This window comes from Helianthus annuus, chromosome 7 (assembly GCF_002127325.2).
Source record: "Helianthus annuus cultivar XRQ/B chromosome 7, HanXRQr2.0-SUNRISE, whole genome shotgun sequence".
NCBI lineage: Eukaryota > Viridiplantae > Streptophyta > Magnoliopsida > Asterales > Asteraceae > Helianthus > Helianthus annuus.
Window position 1 is genome coordinate 15,504,530 of NC_035439.2, and position 13,922 is coordinate 15,518,451.

At 36.1% G+C, this 13,922-nt stretch overlaps 1 protein-coding gene and 1 long non-coding RNA gene across 2 annotated transcripts; one reads left to right on the top strand and one right to left on the bottom strand.

Moving 5' to 3' along the window:
* The first annotated feature begins 2,956 nt into the window (after positions 1-2,956).
* LOC118480323 lies at positions 2,957-5,728 on the top strand. The gene is made up of 3 exons (XR_004861883.1): positions 2,957-3,426; positions 3,915-4,529; positions 5,480-5,728. It is a non-coding gene; the product is annotated as an uncharacterized LOC118480323 (long non-coding RNA).
* Positions 5,729-7,567: 1,839 nt separating this feature from the next.
* On the bottom strand, positions 7,568-10,582 carry LOC110867993 (crooked neck-like protein 1). The gene is made up of 5 exons (XM_022117077.2): positions 9,856-10,582; positions 8,809-9,647; positions 8,284-8,710; positions 7,991-8,189; positions 7,568-7,910 (listed from the first exon to the last, which is right to left on the bottom strand). Exons 1-5 carry the CDS (start codon positions 10,379-10,381, stop codon positions 7,781-7,783), a joined length of 2,121 nt encoding a protein of 706 aa, XP_021972769.1. The 5' UTR covers positions 10,382-10,582; the 3' UTR covers positions 7,568-7,780.
* Between the last annotated feature and the right edge of the window lie 3,340 nt (positions 10,583-13,922).

Here is a 13,922-nt window from a genome sequence, read left to right on the forward strand (position 1 = left end):
ACCTGTACCGAAAATCCTCAAAAGTGGGTACCGGTACCGGTACGGAATATACCCGGTTCGGTACGGTTCGGTACCGGTATTTGAGGATAAAAACCGGTAAATACTGGTACCGAACCGGTACCGTACCAGACCGGTACCGAACCGATACCGAAAATGTTAAAAGTCGGTACCGAAAAGGTACCCGGTTCGGTAAATTCGATACCGGTACCGGATCCATTTTGCTCATCCCTACTCAAAAGTCTCCAAATCCTTCAAACACAACGAACATAACACAAGTGGCACATCAATCCCTTTTTATCCAAATTGACCCAATTAGGTATTCAATTAATCAACATCCTCCAAACAAAGAAATTGACCTTTTTTAACCAATCTATTCCATCTAGTTTGTGACGTCCCAAAATGAAGAATACACCCACTTAAGTGTAAACTCATCCATCCCTTGGAAACACCAAACCCATTTATCTTGAGCCGAAGAAAGAGTAATCTAGTTAAGAATATCATGCAACTCATGAAATAGAGATTCCTCCCGACCACCCTGAAGAGGTTGATGCTAATAAACAATCATTATATGTAGGATCTTTTTATTATTTATTATATGTATTTTTATGATTACATACATGTTAAAAGTAGTTTACATATGTGTAATTATAAAATTTCATATAAAAAATGATAAAATTACTCTTAACATGTATGTAATCATAAAAATACACATAATAAATGATAAAATAATCCTAAACAAAAAATGTACAAGTAAAAAGATTGTTTATTAGGAGTTCTACGAATTCTATAAATATTTTGGGTTCTGAAATAATCCTTACTATATATATATCTATATTTATACTATATAATAAAAGAAACCACCTTCGGGACACTTGTCATCTTATTAGGCCATGTCTTATAGATAATTATTATTTAGTTTAATCTATCATGGATAATTATTATTTAGTTTAATCTCTTATAGATAATTATTATTTAGTTTAATCTATTTTAATTAATTATAAATAACTCTCCTACTAAATATTATTATTTAGTTTAATCAACAAAACCAAACTTTGTGATAATATATTATTTTTTTTCATTATTAAAAAATTTATTATATTGATTTTATTACATAATTTTTAGACAAATTGTATATAATTTTTAATATTACTTTATATATAAAATTAGATTTATGACGGGTTTTTAAAATATAATGTATTTTATATTTTATTACTCAAATAGCTGCTTATTTGCTTCTCGAATAACATGTTTGACCACTGTATATTCTTTTTCAATAATCATCTCCGTAATCACCATATCTATGGTGTACCGAGTATATCCATTAGTTTTTTTTAATATAATTGATTTATTACGGGCTTTTTAAAATATAATCTATTTTATATTTTATTACTCAAATAGCTGCTTATTTGCTTCTTGAATAACATGTTTGACCATTGTATATTCTTTTCAATAATCACTTCCGTAATCACCATATCTATGGCGTACCGAGTATATCCATCAGTTTTTTTTTAAATATAATTTTCTTATTATTTGGTATATAAAATAATATTTATTCAACCAGTGTAATACACGAGGGTTTTTTAAGATATAACTCTTTGATTATTTGGTAAACAATATTACATTTATTCAACCCGTGTAAAACACATGGTTTTAAAGATATATTTTTTTATTTGGTATATAAAATTACATTTATTTAACCCGTACAATACATATGGTTCTTATAGATATAACTTTTTATTATTTAATATATATAAAATTAAATTTATTCAAACCATGCAATAAATGAGGTTTTTAATGATATATTGTTTTATTATTTAGTATATAAAATATATTTATTCAACTCGTGTAATACACGGGGTTATAACCTAGTGTGTGTGTGTATGTATATATATATATATATATATATATCAAACTTTTAGTTGTAACACTATAAAAATAAGCCTTTAAGATATAAATAAGAAACGTTTAAAAACGTTAAACTTGAACGGGTAAACATGTTTGATAAGTGGTTTATGTTATCCGACTCTGATATTTATGTACCATGTTTAAGATATAAATAAGAAATGTTTAAAAACGTTAAACTTGAACGGGTAAACATGTTTGATAAGTGGTTTATGTTATCCGACTCTGATATTTATGTACCATGTTTTGAATTGTGTTGGGAAATACCGCCCCAATTTCTAATACATTGATAGTGGTCTTAAACGATCACACACAAATGGGTTACCTTTGATCGTGAGTTGTTGTTAGCGTATCTCTCACAAGTGAATACCCCGAAACACTACTGTCCTAATTCCTGACACGAACACAGATTTTAATGGCAACATGTACAAGATAACACAAACGTAGAATAAAAGCATTTTTTAACGGCAAATTTGGATCACTGGAGTATCTTCGTGCCACCAGCGGAACCACCCCATCATATCCCAAATTCACTAGGCAATAATGTCTATAAACCAATTTAGGAGGAAACCCAATAAATTTGGGAAGACCCCTCTTTTGAGAATCAAACCCATGACTTAATAATCTCTAAGTTTTATCTCACCCCAAAATACTAATAGACTATTTGTTTTCTTATAATCCTATTTAAATATTTAATTCCCATGTAAAGCGAGACCATAATTCGTTGTCTTAGACATAAAACTTATGTGTTTTCACCAGATAGTGTCTCTTTTAACAGCTAACTGAAATTTTATTAATTATAAAAAAACAATAAACAAGGCTTCAGCTTCTAAAAGCATTTAAATTGAGAACGTCATGGATAAGTCCCACAAGTAATGCCAATGAGGTAGTGATGGAGTGGTTTGGGAAAGACTTAGGGGTGTTTGTTTTTTTTGCAAGAAGTACTTCCTGACCTCTTATGTCTGCGCCGCGCAGACCACGCGCAGACCTTTGGGTCCGCAGCCTGTTTGTTTTTTGGAAGAGATTTCATTAAAAAAAGCTCTTCTAGAGCTCTTCCTCACGCAAATGTGGACCAACCTCTTCAAACCTCTTCAAAACACCTCTCTCTTTCAAAACACCTGCACATCTTCAAACCTCAAACCCTAGCACCCATCTCAACTTCCATCCGACACCTCACCTCCTCCGCCACCCCTTCCACCTCCGCCGCCCCTCCACCTTCGCCGCCCCTCCACTCGTTCACCCAGGTACGAATCATATCTCAATACGAACAAGATTAAACACCAGAATCCCCTAGGGTTTTGTTCGATCCTCCATGGCTGCTACACAATCTCTTTCACTACTTCACATCTCACCTTCATATTCATCTTTCGGTTACTGGAATTCACACACTTCTTCCTTCTTCACGCCTACGGTTAGATTATTCATCGGAGTTCAGCTCTCAATTCAGCCTTTGAGTTACCGGAGTAAACCTTCTCGTCGTTATTCCTCCATCGTTGCAACTGTTTCTTCCACTGCTGCAACTCCGTAAGTATTCGTATCATTATTCTTGTTTACTAAGTGTGTTCTATGTGGATTTGAACATTTCAGTTGAATATTCGAATTGAGTGTTGGTGTGATAGTGTTTGACCTTTTGAAGTCAAATGGTTATTTACCTGTACTTAAAAACTTATATGAGGAGTTCGTATATATATATATATATATATATATATATATATATATATATATATATATATATATATATATATAGGATAGAGCTTTAGACGAACCAGAACATTTAGCGTAGACGAGTTGATCTGATTTGCACATTGAATCCAGTTTAGTTTATGTGTCTTTTGAGAAGAGACCAGGGTTCAATTCTTGCAAAAGTTAAAAAAACAAACAGTCTTCTTCTTGCAGACTGCAGAGGTTTGGTCCACCTCTTCAGCTACAGATGTCTGCAGATGTGGTCCGCAGACTGTAGACGTTTTACTTCTGAAAAAACAAACATCACCTTGGTATTCCTTGTGATCCAGGTTCGACTCCCACTCTCTCCATTATTTTCTGCGGCATCCAGGTGAAGGACGAATACGGGTGGCGCTGATTCGTATTGGATAGGAACCGAGGTTTTATCGATTATTCTATTGTCGTGCCTTCGGGCGAGTGAAGGTCGGGTTTTCGCGCATCTAGGAGAGCCAAGGGGCTGACGGCGATCGAGTAGTCGATCTTGACCGTAACACTCGGTATCACAGCGGTTGGCACGTCATTCCTTGCCTTTCAAAAAAATGTCCCACAAGTAATATAAATAAATTTGCTAAAAGAAATGAAAAAAAAAGGGAACACCTCCAGCAAGAAGCTTAAAATTGCCAGCCCAGCCCAGCCCAGTTAGTAATAGCAGCCCAATGATGTTTTGACAATATTATATTGGTCAACGGTCAAAACCCAGGTGTGCAACGCTGTCGGTTTTGAAACCTCATAAACCCTAAACTCGTTCATCTTCTTCGCGAAACTTCTTGTAAAAAATGGAGAAATCTGAAGCTGTTTGCGGACAAGAAGCACTGGAATTGCTCAACTGCGTCACCAGCTCACCTTTCGATCAAGACAAATGCATTACGCTCTTGAATTCACTACGGAAATGCGTTCTAGACAAGGTAAAATCGTTTGTTCCTTTTGCTTTCTTTCACTTTACAAATTAGGTTTAGATTTCAATATTTCTGCCTAACTTCATGAATTTTAGATGATTAGGTAACATCTCTAGAGCTTGATTTGAATTATTAGCGTGTTTTAGTTATTTCAGTGTCGTTAGATACTTGATATTATTCAATCAGAGTTTTGAATCAGGTTTTCTAAAATTATAATTATATAATTTATATTTCCTACAAGTGTTATTGATCTGGTTTCCATGTTATTGATCAATAATTTAAAGTTTTATTTAGAAGTGTGCATGAGGTTCGGTTTTTACTATTAACCATAACCGCTAACTTCAGTTATGAAATTTCCTTAACCATAACCATAACCATAACCAAACATCGGTTACGGTTAATCGGTTATGAAGTCGGTAATGGCTCGGTTTCGGTTATTTTCGGTTAATTAACCAAGAAAAGTTTGAAATAAATAGGGATGTTTTTAGATTAGGATACGTTTTGGTTAAACTATGTGGGATTTCCTTTAATAAGTTAAATTCTCAAAAAAAAAAAAAAAATTACAATCATAATACCTCTATTCTTCATTAAAACAAAAGGGCATCTACATCAAGATCATTTTATTACTTTACATACTTTTATCTTAGTAAAAAATATCTACATAGTTAATGTGAAACTTAAATCCATTATATAGACTTATAATTACATGTTCGGTTTAGTTTCGGTTATATCGGTTAACTAAAGCTTCATAACCGTAACCATAACCGATTAGTCGGCTATACAAAGTTTCATAACCATAAACATTGGTTATGTCAGTTATTAATCAATAGTGGTTCGGTTATTGGTTATGGCGGTTATTTTGCTCACACCTAGTTTAATTCACTACAAGTGTTTTTTGCTTTGGAAATGATTATGATCATTCTAGAAACGTGATGTATTTTTCATCTTTAACTGTATAGAAAGTGAAGAAGTTCTCATTGGCGGAAGTGAAACCAGCAAAAGTTGAGGACAAGCAGGGCTGACATTTTATCTTCAATTGAGATTATAAGATAAATGATTTAAGCATTGTTGATAAGATAAATGATTTAAGCATTGTTGATAAGATAAATGATTTAAGCATTGTTGTTCAACATATAACTTGGCTTACAAATGAGAAATTGCATCTTTGTTTTGAAGTTATTCTAGTGCAAGCATTTTTTTCTACAGTATATTGCGACGCCTATGTACTTGTTAATGCAATATGTGTGGGGAAAACATCAACACTCTTGGTAACCTCATGTAGGGATGAAGTTGTGTCGGGTTTGGGAATTCCTGTGATTGTAAAAGCGTATGCCAAATATGATACTGTCCCATTTGGTAACTGGTAAATTAACTGATTGAACTCCTAGTTTTTATATGAAAACAGTGTATTAATGGAAATTTAGAGAAATGTGAAATATGTACTACATTCTCTACTAATCTGAAACAATTAGCAGTAGAGTTGATTAAATTTTAAAAAGTATAAAACAACTCATAAGTTGGGTTGTGAAATGAAGTAAATGCACAGAAGGATCGGCGAAGTTTTTCAAAAATGTCTCTTGCTGCTGGCTCTGTTTCACTTAAAGATCTTTGTAACTACGCTTGCTTGTTCCATGCGTGGCAACATTCAGGTGGCCGCTCCATCATATAGGTTCCCATAAGGCGACAACGATCTATGTTTTGTATGACTGACCAAAAACCAGTCTTATGTTATCAATGGCTGACCAAAACCCAGTCCAGACCAGGACCGAGCTGAACATGAACAGTTATTTCTTAGCTCTCTTTCGGTTTAGTTACATTTGTCCTGTAAACTTAACAAAGGTAATGGATAACTAGATCAATTCCGCAAAAGAAAATCGTGATACCTTAAGAGTTGTTGGTCATCTCTGACATTAACACTACGGTGGAGACGTAACACGCAAAACCTGTTCTAAAAGAACTTACATTGAACACGGATACTGTTCGATTCCTCTTGCGACTGGATATTGTTTCTCACACGCTAAAGATAAAACATATTTCAACCCTGTCCTGCACATCTGAAATTTTGTAACTCTGACACGACCAAAATTGTGTAATCAAATCGTAAACTTATTAAACGGGTGGGTGGTAAAAGAAAGGGTTAATCAGGTTAGCCGGCCAACATAATTAACTAAATTGGTTAATCAGGTCAACCCGAGCACGTCCCGTTTGTTAAACGGGCTAGACATGACAACTCAAAACCTGATAATTTTGGTGATGCCGGTAATCTCCACCTTTAATTGCAACTGAGTGGAATGCAACATACGTAACAGCTGACGAGTAATGCAATAGCTGTCCTAAAAATTACAAAAATAAAACGAAAAAATGACAGAGGCCAGAGCAAAACCTGGCTTGTGCAAGCACTGAAAAAGAAAATCTTTTAAGTTGCTTGTTACGCGTGGTCATTTAATATTTTACCCGATATTAAAAATACCTGATGCGTTCCTTAATCTCATTGCCTCATCTTCGCGTATGGGTTGGGTTGAGTAAGACGAGTAAGGAGTAACGAGTCAGAATGTGTTTGGATCATAACAAGTAGAAACAATTGTTTGCTAGCAATAGGTCTAATGGCTCGAATAAATATATTTACAAAGCAAATGGGTCAAAAAAATTTAGTCTAAGATGAACAAATTTCAGTAGACAACTCGAAAAGGGTAATTGCTAGACTGATAGAAACAATTGTTAGCTAGCAACAATTGTTGATTTTAAGGGATGCCAAAAGTCGGTTGGCTAGAAACAATCTCCGCTCAACAACTTCTTGGCCACAAAAACAACTCAAGTCGAAAAGAGTAATTGCTAGAATGATAACAGAACCGATCATAACTGGAGGATTTCGGGAACTCTTGATCCTAAGTCACGATGTATGCCATAATATTCATGTCTAACAGAGACTACGACTTATAATAATTCAAGAGTCAGTATGCTATCTACAATACGTTGCAGGGATCATAATATCCCATGTAGTCACACATGGCTGGGTCGGGTACAAAGAGCGAGCATTCGATGGTGACTGATCCGAAAGGATATATCAACTCAAAACATATGTCAAAACGACAAAGAGTGCCAAGCGATTTTACATCGTCAAAGCAAATGCACTTTAAAAATCAAAATGAAAAACTCCGGTCCGACTAAAAACAAAAATGATTACAACTTTAACAACAGAGACATGACACAAAGAAAAAAGAGCAGTGGCTCAAATGCATAACAATACGGTAAAAATCACGCTAATCGATATCATCCTCATCATCATCCGAAACCACCTTTTGCTTTTTCCATTTGTAGGCTTGCTCCAATATCTTCAAATTAGACGCTTGTGATTCCTCGGGGAACAGATAATCTATGTATTCCTCAAACCTGCAATTTATAATATTTATTTAACAAGCCTGCACTAAAATGCGAAATCAAATACAGAAAAAGAGAACCGAACGACATACCCAGCAGCAGTTCCATCGTCTATTTCAATCTGTCTTCTCTTCTTCAATTTCTTCGGCAGCTTAACACGCACCAGTTCAACGTCACCCAACTCACCGAAACCGCTTTCCATGTTTAACCACTCTTCTAGTAACATGGCCCGCTCTTCTTTAAGTTCCGGAGCCGACGTTCTGTAGTAGTTTATCGCATTTTCAAACACTCCTGATTTCAAATACAAAGTAAGTTAGCAAATCAGTACTTTGAATAATTGGAATATTAATAAAAAAACGGCAAGTGAGAGTAACAAGATTGTTACTTCTGGCGCGCTGAATGCAAAGTTTCCGTTGTTCCAGAAGAACGTTTTCGGGTAGCTCTTCCTGTTGTTCTACTTCTACAATCGCAGATGCTTCGAAATTGGCGTAGCTAATCCACACCTTTAGATGCTTTGTGCGATCCAAAAGCCGTTCGTATAGCTGTCTTGTTCTTTCGAATTCACCTTCTGCTATCTCGAAGTCGATGTATGCCTTCCACAGCAACTCTGGCATGTCAAGTGCAGGTTGTGCAATTGCAAGCTCAAAAAGGGCTCGGGCCCGCTCGGTTTCACTCAAAGATCGTTCCAGCTCGGCGTACTTAGTCCAAGCATAGCAGTTTTCAGGTGACCACTCGAGATATTTTTCGTATAGCTTCCGACAACGATCTATGTTACCGAGCTGAAGCTCGATCTCAATGTACTTCTTGAAAATCTGTTTGTTAAATTATATATAAACAGAGTCAAACCAAGAACATGCGGAAAAAGTCAACATAAATAAGTAAAGTAAAATCTCATACTAGGATACTATACCTTGTCTTTAGGAGCAATTCCAATTGCGTTACCAAGAATCGAGCGTGCACCCGAGAGGTTTAACTGTCGGATTTCAAACTGAGCTGCCAATAACCAAATTTTCGCAAACGAGAATTTCTTGTGCGGAATCAATTTTAAACACTCGCTATAGACATCCCGTGTTCTAGAAACATCTTGTGCGTCAAGCTCTTCATACAGTGCATAATTGATCCATAAATAAATGTATCGTTGCCAGTATCGTTTCTCGTCAGCAGGAGGAACGTTAGCAATTGCTCTCTCGTAAACCTCGCGGATCCTCGATTTGTTACCGACACTCTCCTCGAGTCTAATGTAGTCAAACCACGAGTCATAATTAAGTGGATTCTTTCTAACTTCTTCCTCATACTGAAACCGTCTTTTCCCGACTATTGCATCTTCGATGCCTTCTCGATCACCATACTGTTTCTCAAAAGCAACAAACTTTCTGTATAAATCTTCGGCCCGACCCTTTGGTATATGGTCTAGAGCAAATTTATAAATACATCTTGCTCTCTCGGTTTCCTTACATTTCTCTTCGAATTCAGCAAAGGCGACAAATAATGTCTCCGCTTCTTCATCGTCTGCCAGCTTATCAACCGCCCTTTCGTAACAATTACGGGCTCTACTGATCTCTCCGTTTTTCATTTCGAACTTTGCAAAACGGATCCATGCCCCAACTTTAGGTATGCATTGGACGAAACGTTCGTACATAGCTCTAGCTCGATCAATTTCGTTGTATCTCAACTCAAATTTAATATAGGATAACCATGCTTGTTGATCAGGCTCCCAGCTCATCCACCTTTCGAATATCTGTCTGGCACCTGCAAAAAAGTAATAGATATGTAAAACTTAACAAGCAACCAATATACGATTACAGCTCGTTAACATACAATCTAGCATTCGAAGCACTTTTACTAACTTCACTAATGGATTTCTTAAACCTTTGCTACATACAACTAATCTTGTATTACAAATAACACATAACAATCAAATATTTGACAAAATAACAGATTAATGATAGCATCATACCTGCCACATTTCCAAGCATCTCTTCCATATGAATATACTTGTACCACAACTGATCGACCCTCGGCAACAACGTAACCGCCCGATCCCACACATTCCTCGCATGATTAATAAACTTATTCTTCATCTCAGTCTCCGCATACTTCAACCACATTGTATGATCCCTATAATCCACATCAAGTGCCCGCTCCCAAACCGACCTTGCCCGGTTAAAATCCTTCTGGGATTCCTCCCACTTGGCGTACTTCACCCATACACTCTTGTTCCACCTCACTCTCCTAATCAGATCCTCAAATTCCTTTCGTTTTCGGAGCCGGTAGTCTGCGAGCTCTGTCGGGTCGGTTATTTTCTGTTTCGGAGGGCGGATTTCGGCCTCTTGTCGCTCCCGGGCCTCGCGGAGGATCTGTTCGGCGGTTATTTGGATTGGGGCGGGGGTTTTGTTCTTGACACGAGTTGGTCTAGGGAGTTTGACCTCGGTTTCTTTACGGGTTAGGTAACCTAGTGATGGGTCTCCTTCTCGATTCGCCATTGTTTGATTGGTGCTGGAGTAGATGTGAATCGGTGTAACGAATTGACGAAACTAGTGAAGAAAGAATTAGGGTTCTGCAAGATCGATTTACGGGTGAGGTAATGAGCGATGTGATTTAGGGTTTGTGTTTATTCTACAAATCGAATTGGGGTTGGATTGGAGGTTAGAAAGGGGGCGTCGATTTCAAAATCCAAAAGGGAAGAAGGATATTTATAATGAACCATAAAAGTGGGCTTGGTTTAGATTACACTAGTTGGGCTAGGTTATATAAATTTATTTTAACAAAAGTGGGCTTGGATTAGATTAGACTACATTAGTTGGGCTTAGGGCTATTCACGAGCGGAGCCGAGCTAGGGCAAGCTCAGGCTCGGATTTGAATTCGAGTTGAACATCTAAGCTCAAGTTTGGCTTGGTTTGGATTTGATTTTATAAAGAAAAAATTAATAAATAGCTCTCAAAATTCAGCAGTTCAAAATATTATTCAATAGTTTAAAAGAAAATATCCGAAATAAGTTAAAACTTATACATTACAAGCGAAAATCAAGTTTAACAATGCAAGATAAGTTTTAAATTTTAATGAAATATAATATTAGTTCATGGATTAGGATCAAATACAAAGGCTCCTAATTGTAAGAAGGGTACAAAGGCTCCTAAAAAACCCACTACAAAAAAAAAAAAAAAAAAAAAAAAAACTAAACACCTACCACCACCCAAAAACCTACCCCCCCCCAGCCCATCGGTAAAAAAAAATCCTTTGATTTTAGTTTTTTGGGTGGTGGCGGGTCTTTAGGATTTTTTTTTTTTAGGTTTTTAGGGGGTGGGGGTTAGGTTTTTTGGAGGGTTTTTTTTGGTGAGGTATAGTTTTTTTTTTTTTTTTTGCGGGGGGGGGGGGGGGGGGGGGGAGGTTTTTGGGTGGTGGTGGGGTGGGGATGGGTGTTTAGGTTTTGGGTGATGGTGTAGTGGGTTTAGGTCTTAGGTTATTGGACACTTGTCACTCTATAAATCCTTCTAACACTGCTTAAATTAGGAGTCTTTTTAGAATAACTTAACCCATTAGTTCATTAGCATGGTAATCAACTTTGAAATATGCCATAAGGGTTAGGTTCATGAGTGAATAACATCCTTGTTTGTGAACAAAGTGAACAGATCTTGACCATTCATTTGTTTTTTTGATGAAAATAATAGGATTGTAATTTTACATTTAATTTATTTGTTTAAATTCATGTTCTTTTATATTTAGCAGTTACATGTCCTGTAATTTCGAAAACAAAAAGATTTCCTTTGATTTTATCCAAGATTCGATCATATCTCCAACCAATTTTTTCGAAATTCATACATATCATCTCTTTTTTTTAACTTACGAACATGGTTATGGAGAATTCTAATACCAGCGAGCGATTCCAATAGCCAAGACGCAAGACAACAAGAAGAATTCAATCCCGTCTTTTACACAACCATGAATCGTCCAGGTTTTTTATTTTTAACTTTTTGTGTCGCTAGCTACATGAATTATTTGATCGGTTTTTAGTGCATCTCAGCATTGATTTCTATCAGTTTGTTGATTTATATTGGGGTTTAATGTTGATTCATGTGTAGAACAATTAGTGATGATCTTGATGATACGTCGACAAAAACTATTTTTTCGTGTCGTTTTAGAGAACAGTGGATTAATTCTGTATTGCAAGTATGTTTTTTTTTAATACACATACAGTGATGTATAACAATGTTTTTTAAATAACAATTGCATGCACTAGCACTAAAATTGATGAAATGGTAAGTGTTAGGTTAACTAATGATCAAACTTCACTAATAAAAGAAGACCCTTTTGAAATCAACATTACACCGGTTCCATATTTTTTTTCAAAATTCATTTATTAGTAATGTCACCATTGATAAAGATCTTTGTGTTAACATAATGCCTAATTACATTTTTGAAAAATTAAGTATTAGTGATTTTTCTCCACTTCAAATACCCATTTTTCTATCCGATCGGAAAGTAATAAAATCAGTCGGTATAGTTGAGGATGTCTTGGTTCAAACAAATCAATTGGTAATCCCAACCGACTTTGTCATCCTTGATGACGCTCCTCTAGTGTTGGGATGACCTTTTGTAAAAACTCATGAAGCTTTGAAAAACCGGAAATACAACAACCTACCTCTTCAATTAGGGGCATTCAAAAGGAGCATAGATCTTGAGCGCTCAATGAAATATCCTTTTGGCAATAATGACCCCCTAATTGAAGATGAAGATGAGCCACCCGATATAAGTGAAAAGATTGACCACTTTGTTGAAGAAGAGGTCGCCATAGAACAAACTTTTAAGGTTCTTGATCAAAATGAGCAACCAAATAAGGAGTCTCCTAAAGACCCACCTCTTGAGCTCAAAGAACTTCCAAAAGGTTTGGAATATGCTTTTCTAGACAACGATGGTAAATCTCCTGTAATTATTTCGTCTAAATTAAGTAGTAAAGAAAAAGAAAAATTAATTAAAATTTTGAAGAGACATAAAAATGTGATCGCTTGGAAGCTTGTAGATATTAAAGGAATAAGTCCTTTCATGTGCACGCACAAAATTTTAATGAATGGTGACTACAAATCGGTAATACAACAACAATGAAGAGTCAATCCAAATGTCCAAGAAGTGGTTAAAAACGAAGTCATCAAATTACTTGACACTGGACTTATCTACCCTACCTCCGATAGTCCTTGGGTAAGCCCCGTCCAAGTAGTTCCAAAGAAGGGAGGTATGACGGTAATAACTAATGAAAAGAATGAATTAATACCAACAAGAACCGTCACAGGATGGAGAGTATGTATAGACTATAGACGATTAAATGAAGCAACACGGAAAGATCACTTTCCTTTGCCCTTCATTGATCAAATGTTAGAAAGATTATCCAGTCATAAATTTTATTGTTTTTTGGATGGTTTTTCAGGTTACTTTCAAATCCCGATAGCACCCGGAGACCAAGAAAAGACAACTTTCACATGTCCCTATGGAACTTTTGCTTATCGACGCATGCCATTTGGTCTATGTAATGCCCCCGCAACATTCCAACGTTGCATTGTGGCCATCTTCCATGACATGATAGAAAAAACGATGGAAGTCTTCATGGACGACTTTTCTATCTTTGGAGATTCATACGACTAATGCCTCGATAACCTTGAACGAATGCTATCCCGATGTGAGGAAACTAACCTCGCCCTTAATTGGGAAAAATGTCATTTCATGGTAACGGAGGGAATAGTACTCGGTCACAAGATCTCAAGCGAAGGAATGGAAGTTGATCGAGCAAAAATATACACTATTTCTCGATTACCTCCACCATCCTCCGTTAGAGCAATCAGAAGTTTCTTAGGGCATGCCGGATTTTATAGGCGATTTATCAAAGACTTTTCTAAAATTTCAAGACCTCTAACAAAATGACTTGAAAAAGATGCCCCTTTCATCTTTGACAAGGATTGCAATCAAGCATTTCTTACACTTAAGGAAATGCTAGTCAATGCACCTATCATGATAGCGCCTGATTGGAAATTACCT

Coding starts and splice junctions, on each gene's coding strand:
- LOC110867993 (XM_022117077.2), bottom strand. CDS start 10,381: ATGGCGAATCGAGAAGGAGACCCATCACTAGGTTACCTAACCCGTAAA. Junction 9,648..9,855: donor GATGCTTGGAAATGTGGCAG/GTATGATGCTAT, acceptor ACTTTTTTGCAG/GTGCCAGACAGATATTCGAA. Junction 7,911..7,990: donor GACGATGGAACTGCTGCTGG/GTATGTCGTTCG, acceptor TATAAATTGCAG/GTTTGAGGAATACATAGATT.